Here is a 15,180-nt window from a genome sequence, read left to right on the forward strand (position 1 = left end):
GAGGTGGAAGATGCCATAGAAGGTGATAACGGTGGTGAAGAATTCAGAGAAAGACGACATGAGGCCGGCTAGGAAGAAGGAGGCAAACATAACGATCTCCCCCTGGCGGGGAGCAGACGCATCTTCCCCAGGGTGGTAACTCGAAGACAGGCGATGGGGGAGCAGATGGTTCTCGCATATCTGCCTTATCTTCACCGCAGCGCACTTGTACTTGGAGAAGTTAGGTTCTTTACTGGAGCACAACGCCATTAGAATGTGGCAAAGGTTGTGGCGATAGCACGGGCGGCGACGAAGAAGAGGGGTTCTGAGCACAAGGGATGGGGGGGGGGGGCTTGGAGAATGACAAAGGGATTTGCAGAGAGCCATCGACACCCCCATTTACAGGACGACTACGGTATCTCAACCACTGTGGGGCTCGATCAGTTAAAAATTCGAAAAGCCACGCATGAAAAGCAAAAATTCCCTTGGGTCTGGGGGCCATCATTCTCTCTCTCTCTCTCTCTCTCTCTCTCTCTCTCCCACGTTCCCCTTTTTTCTCTCTACCACAATCACTCTCTCTGCTTTTAACCTCCCCTCGAGATGCGGTTTCCTAAGCCTACCATGAGGAAAGACTGTGTCGATGACCACTCCCAAGGTAAATTCTTATTCACCTGGGCCCAAGTAGTGCGGCCAGGTTTTACCATGACCACATGGCAGACTGCACAACCAACCACATTTGCGAGGTAGCTTGGGGGCTACTGTCGGTGTATAGAATAAGGGGGTCCCTTACCAGGGGGAGTTCGCACAAGTGAGTGCCAACTGATAGTAGATATTTTTTCAAAGATCGTGGCCCTATCACACGACCAGGCAAGACTCTCACAATCAGCCCCTGGTCACGGAGGTAAGCCTTGCGACCAGTCTCACTGGTCGTAGGATAGATATTTTATCTTAACCAATCGAGTCGCATTAAATACTATCTGCTCAATTGTTTTTCTTCCCTAGTCACCCCCTCCAGCGAACGAAGTCTTGGGTGATGTAGATGGGTAGTGTCCCGTCCCGTAGCATTAAATGCTATGGGATCGATAGGCGTGGCGCCACATGGCAGATGGGACAGCATCGTAAGTGGGCATGCAGCATGGGGCGATGAGATAGGGCAGGGCGGTTGACCAGTGTAGGGTCTGCATACCTACCCTAGTTAGGGGTAGTTGGTTTTGTTAGAGTTAGACCGATCACATTGTTGATAAGGTCTGTTTGTATGTACACCACTCCTGCTCTATAAATAGAGGATGATCAAGCTTGTAAAAGGAAAAAAAATATATATGTAAACAATTTCATACTATCCATAAAAGAATACATATGATGTAGGGCTGTTATCCCATAGTGTGAGGAACGGTGATGTCATAAGAGAGGGTGAATTAGGACACTTACAAATCTAAAACAAAATCGCTCTAAAAATGTGTATGAGCTACTTCTAGACTCCAGCAACATTCCACACGTTAAATGACTAAGTGTAGGAGTATTTCTAGCCTAAAACCCATCAACTAGCCGTTTTCCTAACAACTTAGAAAAGCTGTTAACACCGAATGATCCGGTGAGAATAGTGGTACTAACATCGAATCATCCGGTAAGTACAAACTCAGACCTAAAGCCTCTACGGACACCGGATATTCTGATGTGCCTTCGAATCTATCACCAGACCTTCCGATGAGTTATCTTGATCCTGACCGCATCACTTCTTTTCTGTTTAAAATGCTTTGGTGCATTCATCTCTGTAATCATCAGACTATTCGATGAGTTGATCTTCATTCTTCAGTATTTACAATAGCTTCTGTAAGAAATGCTCCAGTGCTATACTCTGATGTACACAAATCAAGCACTGGATCTTTCAGTGGATTAATCTTCAGTTTTTACATTTACATTCTTCTATATAAAAAATGCTTCGGTGTATATCACCGACTATCAATGAGATCCTCAATCCTTTTCTTTTATAAAAAATAGTCTGTTAAATTCAATACATAGAGCATCCGATGCGACTATCCGTCTCTATGTTATCCTACGGTTACATCACATCAACTGACTTGTGTACTATATTTGTCACTCAATGTCCTAAGATTCCGGTGTCTGATACTCAATTACTCCACGCCACCGTGCGAATCCGCGAGGCCGTAGAGCGACGTCTGACTCTACTATGAGTGAACACGGGCCGGCTACGCGGTTTCATGGCTGATGGCTCGGTAGAACCAAGATGGTCAGTTCAACTCGCACCAGTGAAACGATGGTGCTCTGTGTCAGTGGACAGTGGCACCAAGTTTTACCATGTGAAAGGCAAGAAAATGCGTCGGTGCGCAGCGCAGCTCCGTCCGTTCCCATCTTCGGTATCTGAAACTGTGCCAATGTTCGCGTGAGCGCAAAGCGAACGCTGCTCGGCGACATGGCCTGCCCGGGTCCCCCTCAAAAGGGCACACGGCTCTTAACCTAACCTGTCTGATGATTGGTTAAGGCCCGGCGCATTAGTACATCACTCATCACTGCTCTAACCTCGAAGCCTACGATGCTTACTAGAGTAGTCGTACTATATTGGGAGTAGTATACTGAGACTCTCTTGTGCTGAATCATGGATAGCACACACTACGGATTACAGAAGGCGGAATCGCCGGCATGCTCACTCGTTTGCTCTAACAGGTCTCACTTTGGAGATGCTGATGGTTTTCAACTGCTTTGTCTGCAACCACCTGCCTGAAGCGAAAGCAGCGTATGCGGTCTTTATCGGTTTGTTGCTGGACTTGTTTAGCTCGGCTCGTCGTGTCCCCCAATCATGCACTGAGAAAAAATTCCGTGCACACGAAGAGCAGTAAAGACTGAACCACAAAGCCATTTTACTTCACAGTAACCGTCAATGACCAATAGAGTGCACTACCTTTTCTACACGCCTTAAGCAAACCATTGTGTGCATGTACATTCACCGATGAGCTGATTAGAACTGCAAACTAGGTCCTTACAATCCACAAAGTTTCTTTCTCCAACAATAGTTCTCAGTAATTACCTAGAGAAAAGACCCCATCTTAAGTTCTCGACTATGGAGTCGATCCTATGAACACGGATGCTACTGTAAGTCCGTAGACAGATGTGACTTTGCAGGCAATGGACGTGCAGTACATCCTCGTCCCTCACAGTGCCCTTTTCCGTGCTCGACAAAGTTGTACCAAAACGCTGCTTAAAGCAAAAGCAGGCGCACTCCAGTCTCTGGAGTCTGGAGCATTGACTACTGTTGCCACAATTCTCACACAGGCCTGAGGCCTGTGAAAAAATAGAATAGTGGGAGAGTGGCCAGCGCCCAGCAAAGTGCCAAAGGAAAAGGGCATCGCCATCAGCGTGTGGCCCCATAAAAAGCAGGGCGTGGGCAGGCAGAGCCGCGGAGAGCTGCCTCCAATCAGGCGCGGACGCGGTTCGGCTCGGCAGCGCCCAGCACAGTGCCCTCCTGTCTCCTACCTCTCCACTACCCACACTCCCACTTCCCACTCCGGCTGCTGCTAGAGGGGAGGACCTGAGCTCGGGAGCGCCGAGGTGTTGAGGGGGCTGGGAGATGGAGCAAGATTCGGCGAGGAGGAGGCTCGCATTGCTGGCGCTGTGCTCGGCGCTGCTTCTTCTGGCGGCGCCCGCTCGCCCGGCCTCGGCCGCCGCGTTGGAGGATGGTACGCTGCGGCACCTCTTGGCCCCTTGCGTTCTTACGCTTTATTCATCCACGGTGCTGCTCTCTGGAGGGGTGGTGCCATCTCTGTGCAATCTTTGTTTAGGATTTAGGAGTGGTTTCCTTCCGCCCTCGCATCAGATCTCACCTATCGAGGAAAAAAATGGAATTTTGTTCTCCTTTTCTTACCATTTCACCCATTTGTCAAGCACTGATGAGAAAGTTTGAGAAGGGCAATGAAAAGTAGTTAGTAGTGTTTGGCGTGATGTAGGACAAGCAGGTAACTTTGAGCATAGGATCATACAGATGTTTGCACTCGCGAGAAAGGAGGAGGAGATATGCAAAGTGAAGAGAAGCCGTTTCTCCTTTCTGAGCATCTTTCAGTATAACTCGGTACATCAAAGTCAAAGTAAGGATTCTCGTAGGTAGGCAGGATCAACTCGATGGTAGCTTCAAATACAGACTTCAGAGCAAAAATGTGAAGCGCTTAGCTGTAAAGATTTGGCCACGTCCTGCGGCTTGTGTCACCCCTGTTTAACTGCCAAACACGGACATGTCCCTGTCTTGGACCAAATTATTCCTTCCTTTGTTATACTGCGAGATCTCATTCTCGTGATGCAGATTACGCTAGTGCCGTCACTTCTTAAGGCACACCCATAGTTACTCAAATTTGCAGTTTTGCTTAATGGATATGACGCTTTTTTTGTGTTACTCCGTTGTTTAGTTCAGCATGTGTACCTTTCTAATTATACTTGGGACCATGTCATGGGTATATTTTGATGTAATTTGTTATGCATGTTATGCTTGAAAATGACTAGTAACCCCAAGTGAGCTGCCTTATCAGTTGAGGACTCCTGAAGAATGCAAAACTATGCTTAAAAAAACACTCGAACAAAGTCAAAAGGAAATCAGAAATGGTGCAGTAAACTCGGATCCAGACGAAACAGAACAGCAGAACCCGTGGTGCTGCAGAGTGTTTAGAATGTGTTTGGTTACTTGAATTCCCCCAGCTTGGCTCGGTAGATGCGTATAATCTCAGGAAGAAGCATGTTTGATTGCCTGTATCCACTGTTCCCGCCTATATGAGCGGATACAAATATACGATATCATCCTGGCTGAGGAGAGCTTCACTCCTCTTCCTGGTTGAGCAGATGCGGGATCTGCATTCGCTCATACAGACGGGCCTATTTGTTAGTGTTACAAAATCATCTTTATGCGAGTAACCAATCACAATATCAACTCTTGCATTCGCTCATGCGGCTTCAGATTCAGTCAACTAAACAGAAAATCAGCTTAGCTGTCCAGACAGATACAATCAATCAAACACTCTTCTTTTAAACACATATGACTCCACTCAGCCTGCTTATATGATGCAGTTCTACAAAACCCCGTTCGAGCAACCAAACACACCCTTAATGATTCGTCTCGTGAGGGTCAAATGGCTTGTTTAAAGGATGGCCGTGCCGTGAAGGCCCATGCCCAGTATCTTTTTATCTCTGTACCTTCGCCTCCCCAGATTTACACCATGATCTTGGCGCTCTGTCCATGTAGGTCTGGACCATTGCAATTTGCATGGGGTCTCCATGGGAGGATGGTTGGTGGATGTGTTTCACTTTCACGGCTTCACCACATAAGATCGATGGGCATAGTCACATGGTTATCCTTGTGAGAACAAGGATGCATAATAAAGTGGTCTGGTAGTAGTGCCCCAATGAACTGCATTGGATGTGCAATAGAAAAACTTGGACATGTTTTCCTAGTGTTTTGCAGTTTTAGACTGCTGAATTCTGCCATGAAAAAATAGATATTGTACTGTGGTTTGTGGGACTAGGTTTTTGACTGATTTTTCCTCCACTTCCTTATGATCCTAAGATTTCTCCTGGAAATTGACCTTCTGAAACTCTACTGTGATTGTTCATTTCACCTTTTGGCATTTCCCTTACGACATATATATGCACAGAACAATCCCAGAAAAATATCATAGATAAGATATGTATTATTTCGTCACAGCGATACTATTATGCACTTGGCTGCATGTATTCATTGTCGTTCAATTCATAGTAGTTGACATTCATAGTATCTAAGTCATAAAGAGAGACTTCACCATGGTCAAACTTACGCCCGTCCTAAGCTACAAATGCAAGAGCTAGACTTTTTTTTTTATCACTTACAGTATTTTGATTTCATACCTACACATGTATCACGAAGTAGATACTAATAGTTTTCTAATCGAATGTGTTTTCAGTTATGTGAAGCAGATATTTTTGATAGAGTATGTTGAGTTGCAACAGCGTTGTGTTTGATGTGAGATCTGTCACTAAAATGACCCTGAACTAATGTGAATTGGTGAATTCCTTGCGTAACAGGTCTGCTCAGCAATGGTGACTTTGAGACAGAGCCAGCCGGTGGTTTTGTCAAATCTGCTTCTGTTGCTGAGGGTGCATCATCAATCCCCAGTTGGACGATCAATGGCACAGTTGAGCTCATTTCAGCAGGCCAGCATCAGGGTGTCATGATCCTTATTGTTCCTCAGGGTATCCAACAGAGCTCTTATATCTGAATAATCAAGTAGCACCAAATTGATGTGTCAATTTGGTAATGATTAAACATTTGGAATTTCATGACAGGTGATCATGCCATACGGCTAGGGAATGATGCTAGTGTCAGGCAGGTGGTGCAGGTTGAGAAGGGCTCAGAGTATGCTATCACATTCAGCGCTGCCCGGACATGTGCACAGCTGGAGTCACTGAATGTGTCCGTGCTAGGTGGTGCATCACAGACGGTGGACTTGCAGACATTGTACAACATTGAAGGCTGGGATGCATATGCGCTGGCTTTTCAGGCAACGGAAGAGCAGGCACATCTTCAATTCATGAACCCTGGCATGGAGGATGATCCGACTTGTGGGCCTATCGTTGACAACATTGCTGTCAAGAAGCTGTTCACTCCAGACAAACCAAAGGGTATAAGACTCTACTGTCATCTCTAGACTGTAATTTCAGTTTCAGTGTCCATGTTTTCTGGTTATGCTGTGATTCACTTCAGTAAGTCTTCAATGGTTAGAGGTGACATCTTTAGCTAATTTCTGAAGAATATATTTGGTGCATTGTCTTTGTTGTCAACAGATAATGTGGTGGTCAATGGTGACTTTGAGGAGGGTCCGTGGATGTTTCCAAACACGAGCTTCGGAGTGCTGCTCCCAACCAACCTGGACGAACATACTTCTGCCTTACCTGGCTGGATGATCGAGTCAAACCGTGCAGTGCGCTACATCGACTCTGATGAATACAGGGTTCCCCAGGGGAAACGGGCCATTGAGCTTCTGTCGGGCAAGGAGGGCATCGTCTCCCAGATGGTTGAGACCACCCCTCAGAAGGTGTACAGCCTGACGTTCACGCTGGGATCGGCGGGGGATTCATGCCAGCCACCGATGGCCGTCATGGCTTTTGCAGGCGACCAGGCCCAGAACTTCCACTACTCACCGATGGGCAACGCCACCAGCCAGGCCGCGAACGTGACATTCACGGCGCGGGCCGAGAGGACGCGCGTGGCGTTCTACAGCGTGTACTACAGCACGAGGAGCGACGACCACAGCTCGCTGTGCGGGCCGGTGATCGACGACGTCCGCGTCTGGGCCTTGAACGCGGCTGCTGGGTTGAAGGCAAGTCTTGGGCTGCTGCTTGCCGTTGTTGGTGTCGTTGGGTTGGTGCTGTTCTAAATTTCTCTGTGGCTATGGTCTGAGTATTGTCAAGGATGCATAACCTCTTCTGTAAGTCTGAGGAGGCTAGTAGTTTTGGTAGTGAGCTTGGAGTTTGTACCTGGTTGAGTAATGTGAGCTTGGGCTAAAGCTACCAGAACATATATGTGGTTGCTTCTGTTACTTCCTCTGTGATCCAGGAAGTGACATGCAATTATATGGGATTGCGTGGTCGGTGTGCCAAGAGCTTGTAATGTGAGATGTCAGAATTGATCCAAGTTCATCTCTTTAATGTATTAGAAATTTGAAGGGCTCGTCTGCTTTCATATGGCTTCTTGCCTGGGTTTTGCTTTGAGCATCTACGAAGTATGGACTATGCCTTTTGCCAACTGGCTTGATAAAATGCAGTATATTTGTTTAGATTATCTTGCCCAGTATATTTGTTTCACAGACACTGTCACACTGATGTTTCGATGCAGGCTTGCAGCCATGTTTGAATAGATCCATGGCTTGAATACAAACCGGAACTCGTTGCGCGCTACCAAATACTACCAGCCATTTCCAGGACTTTTTTTTAAGAGGAAGGTAGAGCTTTTATTCAGCATTTGAAGCCATATTTACATCAAGAAATACAGGGGAAGATCCTAGCAAAACATGACCGGTCGGGTGATAGAGTTATATTGTATTTGAGTCCCTGGGAAAATCTTTGGTGTAAATAAATAACTTGCAAATAGTAAACACCGTCTATCAGATCATCATCCGAAGGATATGGTTGATCTCACAAGTAGATAAGTTATTTCACGATATTTTGTGATCATATAGGTTTCTTTTTGCAAATCAACTCTTCCACTAATAGAATAGTGAGATCAACTGTAGTCTTCGGATGAGAATCAGACAGATGGCATTTGCTGTTTACACGTTTACAACCTTCGGATTGGATAGTGGTTTTTTTTTTGGCTTTGTTTGCACCAAAGATTTCCCATCTTGGTGCACAAACTGCGCACAATCAAAACGTTTGCAGACCTGGTCAAGCCCGCTATGGCCCGGGCTTGGGAAAAATGTGAATATATATATATATATATATATATATATATATATATATATATATATATATATATATTTGCAAGACTACACGTTTGTTTTAAGAAATGACAGGAATAGCCTATTGTCGCTCATTCATCGGGCGAGAACAAGATGTTGCCCGATGAACAGGTGAGATCATGTGGACCCCCACGGTTAGGGCATTAAAAAACCGGAGGAAGCAACATATTGCCCGTTCACCAGGTGAGGCAAAGTTGTCGTCCTTTGAACGGGTGACACCTTTGTCTCACCCGGAATGAGCGACACGTTGTTTTAGCCGAATTAGTCTTCTGTTGTCGAATCGTCCAGTGCTATTAGATATTTGTGTGATACCCGAATTTGATGAAAACAGCTAGCTGAACATGGTGATTTTAATAGGAACTGTGACATATACGGACGTTAGCATGTACGGTACACGATCGTTATAACATAAACCAGTGCCGCGTATAAACCTAACATATCTTAGGGAATGTAAACAACATGATTACAACATCTGGTCTACTGAGTACAACATGGATACTTTCCCCTCCTCATTGCTTGCGGTCCTGCCTCACGTTTCCTCTCCCTCTTTGCCTCACGGGCCTCCGCCATTATATTGTTATGCTTCTCCCTCATCTTCTACTGCTCCTCCTGAATGCGCTTGCACGTAGCCTCCCTCCTCTCATCAGTTTCCATTTCATGGAAGCGTTTCCAAGCGACGCGATATTCAGTGTGAAGGAGGAACGCATCCGCTTCGGTGCTCAGTATCCAACCATTGTAAGAAGTCGCATAGTGGTGATGACGGCTGCAATGAGGAACGAAATGTTAAGTGGTAAATCTTAGTTATTTCTAAAGTAGTTTGGCCGAATTTATTACCTAGTGGCAGGAGTCAACATTGGTGCTTCCTTGGGGTGGATCATACTTATAGTTGCGGCACATGAAAACATTCTTCCGTACGTGTAGGAGAGCTCGAAGGACTTTATCACCCTACAAATATCTCTACACCAGCACATGGGCACTTCGACCCCATCAGCCGTAGTATCCGACATGTTTTTCTTGAGGAATGGATCCATTTTTGTCCGAGTTTTGGAGGTTGAGGCTACTGGTGTGGTTCTATATGTGGGTAGGAGATCATCTATTTATTTAACGGAATCGTCCTGACTCATGGACTAAGTCCATGGAAATCAGCCCTGCAAAGGAGTTGATTCTGCAGTAAGGTATGACCATATCAACTGAAAATACTACTTCTGAAAAGGCTAGTTCTGAAAAGACTACTTCTGAAAAGTCTAATTCTGAAAAGCCTACATTTGAAAAGGCTACGTCTTAAAAGGCTTGTGCTGAAAATGCTACTTCTAGAAAGTCTAGGTCTAAAAAGGCTATGTATGAAAAAGCTAGGTCCAAAAAGGGAAGTGATGAGAATGCCAATTCTGAAAAGGCTAGGTCTGAAAATAGAGTACATGTTTAGTAATGTGACCGGTTGTAGTAGAAGCCATCAATTTTATTATCACGGTTGGATGTGTGCGGGTAACACAAAGTTGATGGTAATATTACATTGATGCAGATAGGAAAAAGTCTTCTACTGGGTGGACCGGGGATGTCTCCCCTTCGTTGACGTGCCGCTTTGCATTCAGCCTCTTCTTGCTGGCGCAGGAGTGTTTCACGCCTTTGTAGGTGTTCCTCACGCCTCTGAAGTTCCTCGACCTGTCGCTTATGTTCTTGTTCTTGGCGTTGACATTCTTTTTGCCGCTCGTGTTGGGCCACCTGCCTCAGTCATGCTTCCTCCATCCTAATCTCTCGTACTCATATTTTCTTTCAGCATCTCTAATGTAGCCCCCACAGTATGGAGGCTTAACAAAGTTGATCCATTCCTTGAAACAACAAGGCTTAGGATAACAAACCCAGAGTTAGAAGTGATGCACTGAAGTTGTAATTAGGAAGTGTGGACGAAGAAAAAGAGAGAGACGCACCATGAAATTGCCATCAAGCTCCGGACACATAAAGAATCACCTACCAAAAGTCTAGACCTCGAAGGACATCGACATTCGAGCTCGATCGCCACCTCTGCATAATGGACGCTCATGCTATTATGGCAATCCCAAAGTGTGGTTCCTCCAGGAATTCATGATGACTTGTTTCGATGTAGCAAGAAAAGATAATTATTATCATGGTCTGAAAAGGCTATATCTGAAAATGGAGTACATGTTTTATTATCACGGTTGCATGTGTGCGGGTACAAATATTACGTCACAGTAAAAGGATATATGATGCTTCAATGCATCTATAAAAGGCTCCTATCTCTAGAAACTGAAGCAACATTGATCAATGGAGGGTAGAGGTGGGAGGGTGCAAGGAAGAAGGGGGGTGGGCAGGCCAACAGTGAGATGGGAGGGTTTGTTTGGTCCAACTGAGTACGAGAAGCCTCTGTACAACTTCCCTTTGCAGGATATGAGTGATTTTTATCCTCTAAGTCACCTAAGGATTTACAAACACTTGAATGAGTCGTGGCCCAAGTGCTCCCATGGATATGATTGCGTCATTCATATGTACAATGGGAGCTTTCATGGGGGCGTCGATTCTTCCTCTGTCCTCTTGGTAGGGTGAGAACTATGTCACCACGATCGTCTGTGTCATTTTTTGAAATATATATATATATATATATATATATATATATATATATATATATATATATATATATATATATATATATATATATGGACCTTCCCATTTCTGCAGGCCTTTGACGATGACCTAGACAAACTACCAGTACACAAGATGGGTTGATCCTCCTGTTCTATAGCATATCCAAGATTATGTGAACCACCTGCGAGACCAAATCTTTGACTTGCAGAGGGAGGTTGATAATATGCCAAGTCCTCCTATAATACACATGGAGGACACTTCTATATGCATCAATTCATGATGCACATGCCTGTGCTGCAATAGGGATGGTCCTCCTCCACCTTGTGCTCCTGCTCCTACTCCGTCAATGCAATACAATGCTTGAGATTATTAGGACTCAGATGCCTCCTCGCAGTTCACTCTAAGTTAGTACGACTAGAATCATTGGACGATGTTGTAATTTGTGTATCGTCCCATTGTTGTTCGGGATTTTTAAATTCCCCAAGGCATGTTAGGCATAACTTCAGTACACCACTAGGGGTGTCATATATGCCATTGTATGTTTGGTCGACATGTTTATTATGATTGTTACAGAATGATCATGGTAGAGTGTTTGGTTCGAATAGAATCACAAAACAAAAACACGGTACATTAAAAATATTATAACAGTAACAATAACATAGTAGCATGAAGAAAGTAGAAATCACATGTGAGCCATCCCTTCTTGTGCTTTATCTTGTTGGGATCAGGATGAAAACACAATCGGGCTCAGGTTCCTTCGTGAAAGATCCATAAATCCCAAAACCATAGAGCTTATGGTTCCAGGTGTTGAATAGAGCTTCCTTCTTGAAGTATTTGGAGACATACCTCTGAGTCCTCATCCCCATCATAGCACACGTGGCAATCACATATGATGATGGCTTCTGCAGTAGCATTGGCTTGTAACAGGTGCAAACGCACCTGTCATCGAAGATGGTGCACTCTTAGATAACTCTCTCACGCTTTCCGCCTCCTTCCTTTGTCCTTGCATAGAACTCCGTATCTGCACTGTGTAATTCTCATGATCTTCACTTAGTGCATCTTTTCCTTTTCTATCTTGTCATCTATGTACTTAGTCATCTTCATCCCATAAATCAGACAAGCATCATTTAACGCCGGGTAGCGATCCATAAAATACTTGCAGGTCCCTTGAAGTATGACCCAGTTGTAAAAATATGCTAAATTTGTAGTCATAATGCCATACCTAGCCCCGTTTGTATCGTAGAGAAGAGCCCACTTCTCATTTGGCTTATTCTCAATCCACTTGCTAAATGACATGGTAGATGACCCGTTCCTCCGCTTGATACCAGCTTCATTGTATGTTAGCAGGGAATCAAGAGGTACTGGTTCATCCTCCGGTCCCCTCATGGGTCTCTTTTCACGCTCATGTATTTGCTTCTTCGTCACCTCATCTAGTGTCTTCCAAAGAGCATTAAACTTCCATTGCTAGTTTTAACCGCACAGCCTGAAGCATCTAGGCCCTTAATTTGAGTTTTGATAATTAATGACAATATAAAATTTGTGGACTAACAAGTTTAAGTGAGTTATGAAAAGGTTAGTTCCAAAGATATTGTGAAGGTAGAAGAAGCATGTGTGGAAGATATGCAAATGGCTAGCTCAAGGGAAATGTATAAAATGCAGGATATTTTCTTTTGTCGGTCAATGGTGATTAGACAAGTGAAATGACTGGATTTATAGGACAAATGTCATACTATGAAGAGGGGTTGATGTGCATTTACTTGAGATATCAAAAGGGTGACAATTTCTCAAACTTGCATTTCATCTAGAATGAGGAATTTCGTTTGAGAAGAACTGAAGAAAAACTGCCTTTTATGTGTTCTATGTCATGGCGGTCTAACCGCCAGCAGTGGCCGGTCTGACCTCTGTATATACAAGGTAGTTTCTTTCAAGTTCCAAGTGTGGCAGTCTAACCACCAGACATGGTCGGTCTGACTGCCGTATAAACAAGTTAGATTTCTAGAAGGACCTCAGTCCTGGTCTGATCGTGGTGTGTTCCGGTCTAACCGCTAGGAAAAGAGAGGTTTGGACTCTCTGCTCCGTCTGGCGGTCTAACCGCTGGGAATGACCGGTCTGACCGCTAGGGAACAAAGAGTTTTGGTACTCTATTCTAGGCTCGCGATCTGACCGAGACAAGTGGCGGTCTGACTACCAGACTGGTGTCAGAGTCATCATTACACCTTTTATAGTCGTTGTATTAGCAGCGATCTGACCGCTAGGTAAATTGCAATCTGACCGCCAGATGCACGGAGTTGTCAAATCTTGTGCAACGACCACATTTCGAGTTATGGGCTATAAATAGACCCCTTGCTGGTTCAAAGGGGTAAGCAAACACCTTATTTCTGAACTCTTGAGCACTTACCCTCATCCTCTCCCTCTCTTGGCTTAGTGGTTGCACATTTGAGAGTGTGAGAGCATATAATGCATCACATTGCAGCGGTTGAGCTTTGTGGCACTAGTGATCCTTCAAGCAAGCGTTGTCAACTTGTTACTCTTGAAGGTTGCTGCCTTCTAGATGGCTTGGAGGTTGTTGCATCATTGAGCCCTTCAAAGAAGTTTGTGAAGGAGCCACGATGGTAATTGTGAAAAGCTTTGAGCACTTCTTGCCAGAGCGGTAAAATGCTACTCTAGTGAAATCGAGGTATTGAGTAGTTCATTATTCTATTTCAGCTTAAGATCACGTTACTTGGTGTGAGCCCTTTCTCGGTGTGAGAATTGCATATTTAATAGAGAAGCGGTTAGAAGCTTGAGCTCGCCTCAACATGGATTAGGGGTGATCGGCAAATCACCGATACCACGGGATAAATTTTGGATGTCATCTCTTGTGATATTTATATTCATGCAATTTACCTTATTCAATTTATTTCCCAAGAATATAAATTGTTTCATGACACCTTAGGATTGCAAACTTTGACATAGTTCTTAGTTGCTACATATTGCTTTAGTGATCTCTAGTTAAATTCCACAAGTTTTATTGATCACTAAGCAATTAGTTTTAAAACCGCATATTCACCCCACTCTAGTCTGTATCCTAGATCCTACAATTGATATCAGAGTCTAGGACTCCTTTTTATAGTGGATTTAACCATCTCATACGATTATGGCTTATGATGCTCATGTCAATGTGGGGAAGCCACCATTCTTTGAGGGGTCAATCTATGTCTATTGAAAGGCTAGAATGATCGTCTATCTTATGGCTATGGGCGGTAAACTATGGGATATAGTGGATAGTGAATTTGCAATTCTTGATCCTACTGATCTTACCAATGAAGATAGGGATAATACTCTTGCAAATGCTCAAACTATGAATATTTTTTATAGTTCTTTAGATCTTAATGAGTTTAATCGCATTTGCAAACTTTAGACCGCTCATGAAATTTGGGAAAGGCTAAAAGAAATTCATGAAGAGACAACCATAGTTAAGGATGCAAATTTTTTTGTTTACAAAGAGCAACTTGAGAAATTTACTATGTTATCAAATGAAAGCATTGCCGAAATGTTTAATTGTTTAAACAACAAAATAAATGAGCTCAAGGGGCTTGGTATGGATGTAACTGATGTTGATTTCTCTCATAAATTTCTTAGAGCTTTGCCTAATAAATGTGACACTATTGTGATTTTACTTGTGAGATCTAATTTGAAGGATACAACTTCAATGCAAATTTTAAGTGAAATCCTCACTCATGATATTTTTAAGAAGTCACAAGAAGACCTTGATGATGATGCTACCGATGCCAAGAATAAAAATGTTGCATTCAAGGCTCAAGCATCAAGAGACAAAGATGATCATGAAGAGAGGGATGATGAAGATGGTGATGAAGAAATAGCTCTCATTGTGAGAAGATTTAAGAAATTCATGAAGAAGAAAAGATATCAAAGTGGATATAATAAAAAGGGACAATCTTACAAAGGGAATCCCTTCGAAGAAATAAGATATTTTGAATGTGGTGAAAAGCGACACATTACCACACATTCCAAGAATAAGGAAGACAAAAAATATATCAATACTAGTTATGTGCCCGTGCGTTGCAACGGGGAACGAATATTTTCAAGTGGGTTGCAACAGGGAATAAATATTTTC

The 15,180-nt window shown here is 43.9% G+C and overlaps 1 protein-coding gene across 1 annotated transcript; it reads left to right on the forward strand.

The window, feature by feature from the left end:
- Positions 1–3,379: 3,379 nt before the first annotated feature.
- On the forward strand, positions 3,380–7,688 carry LOC133908773 (protein BIIDXI-like). Its single transcript, XM_062350928.1, has 4 exons — positions 3,380–3,671; positions 6,034–6,201; positions 6,295–6,630; positions 6,793–7,688. The coding sequence occupies exons 1-4, from the start codon at positions 3,563–3,565 to the stop codon at positions 7,383–7,385; spliced, it is 1,206 nt and encodes a 401-aa protein (XP_062206912.1). The 5' UTR covers positions 3,380–3,562; the 3' UTR covers positions 7,386–7,688.
- The last annotated feature ends 7,492 nt before the right edge of the window (positions 7,689–15,180 follow it).

This window comes from Phragmites australis, chromosome 2 (genome assembly GCF_958298935.1).
Source record: "Phragmites australis chromosome 2, lpPhrAust1.1, whole genome shotgun sequence".
Taxonomy (NCBI): domain Eukaryota; kingdom Viridiplantae; phylum Streptophyta; class Magnoliopsida; order Poales; family Poaceae; genus Phragmites; species Phragmites australis.

Coding starts and splice junctions, on each gene's coding strand:
- LOC133908773 (XM_062350928.1), top strand. CDS start 3,563: ATGGAGCAAGATTCGGCGAGGAGGAGGCTCGCATTGCTGGCGCTGTGC. Junction 6,202..6,294: donor GATCCTTATTGTTCCTCAGG/GTATCCAACAGA, acceptor ATTTCATGACAG/GTGATCATGCCATACGGCTA. Junction 6,631..6,792: donor CACTCCAGACAAACCAAAGG/GTATAAGACTCT, acceptor TGTTGTCAACAG/ATAATGTGGTGGTCAATGGT.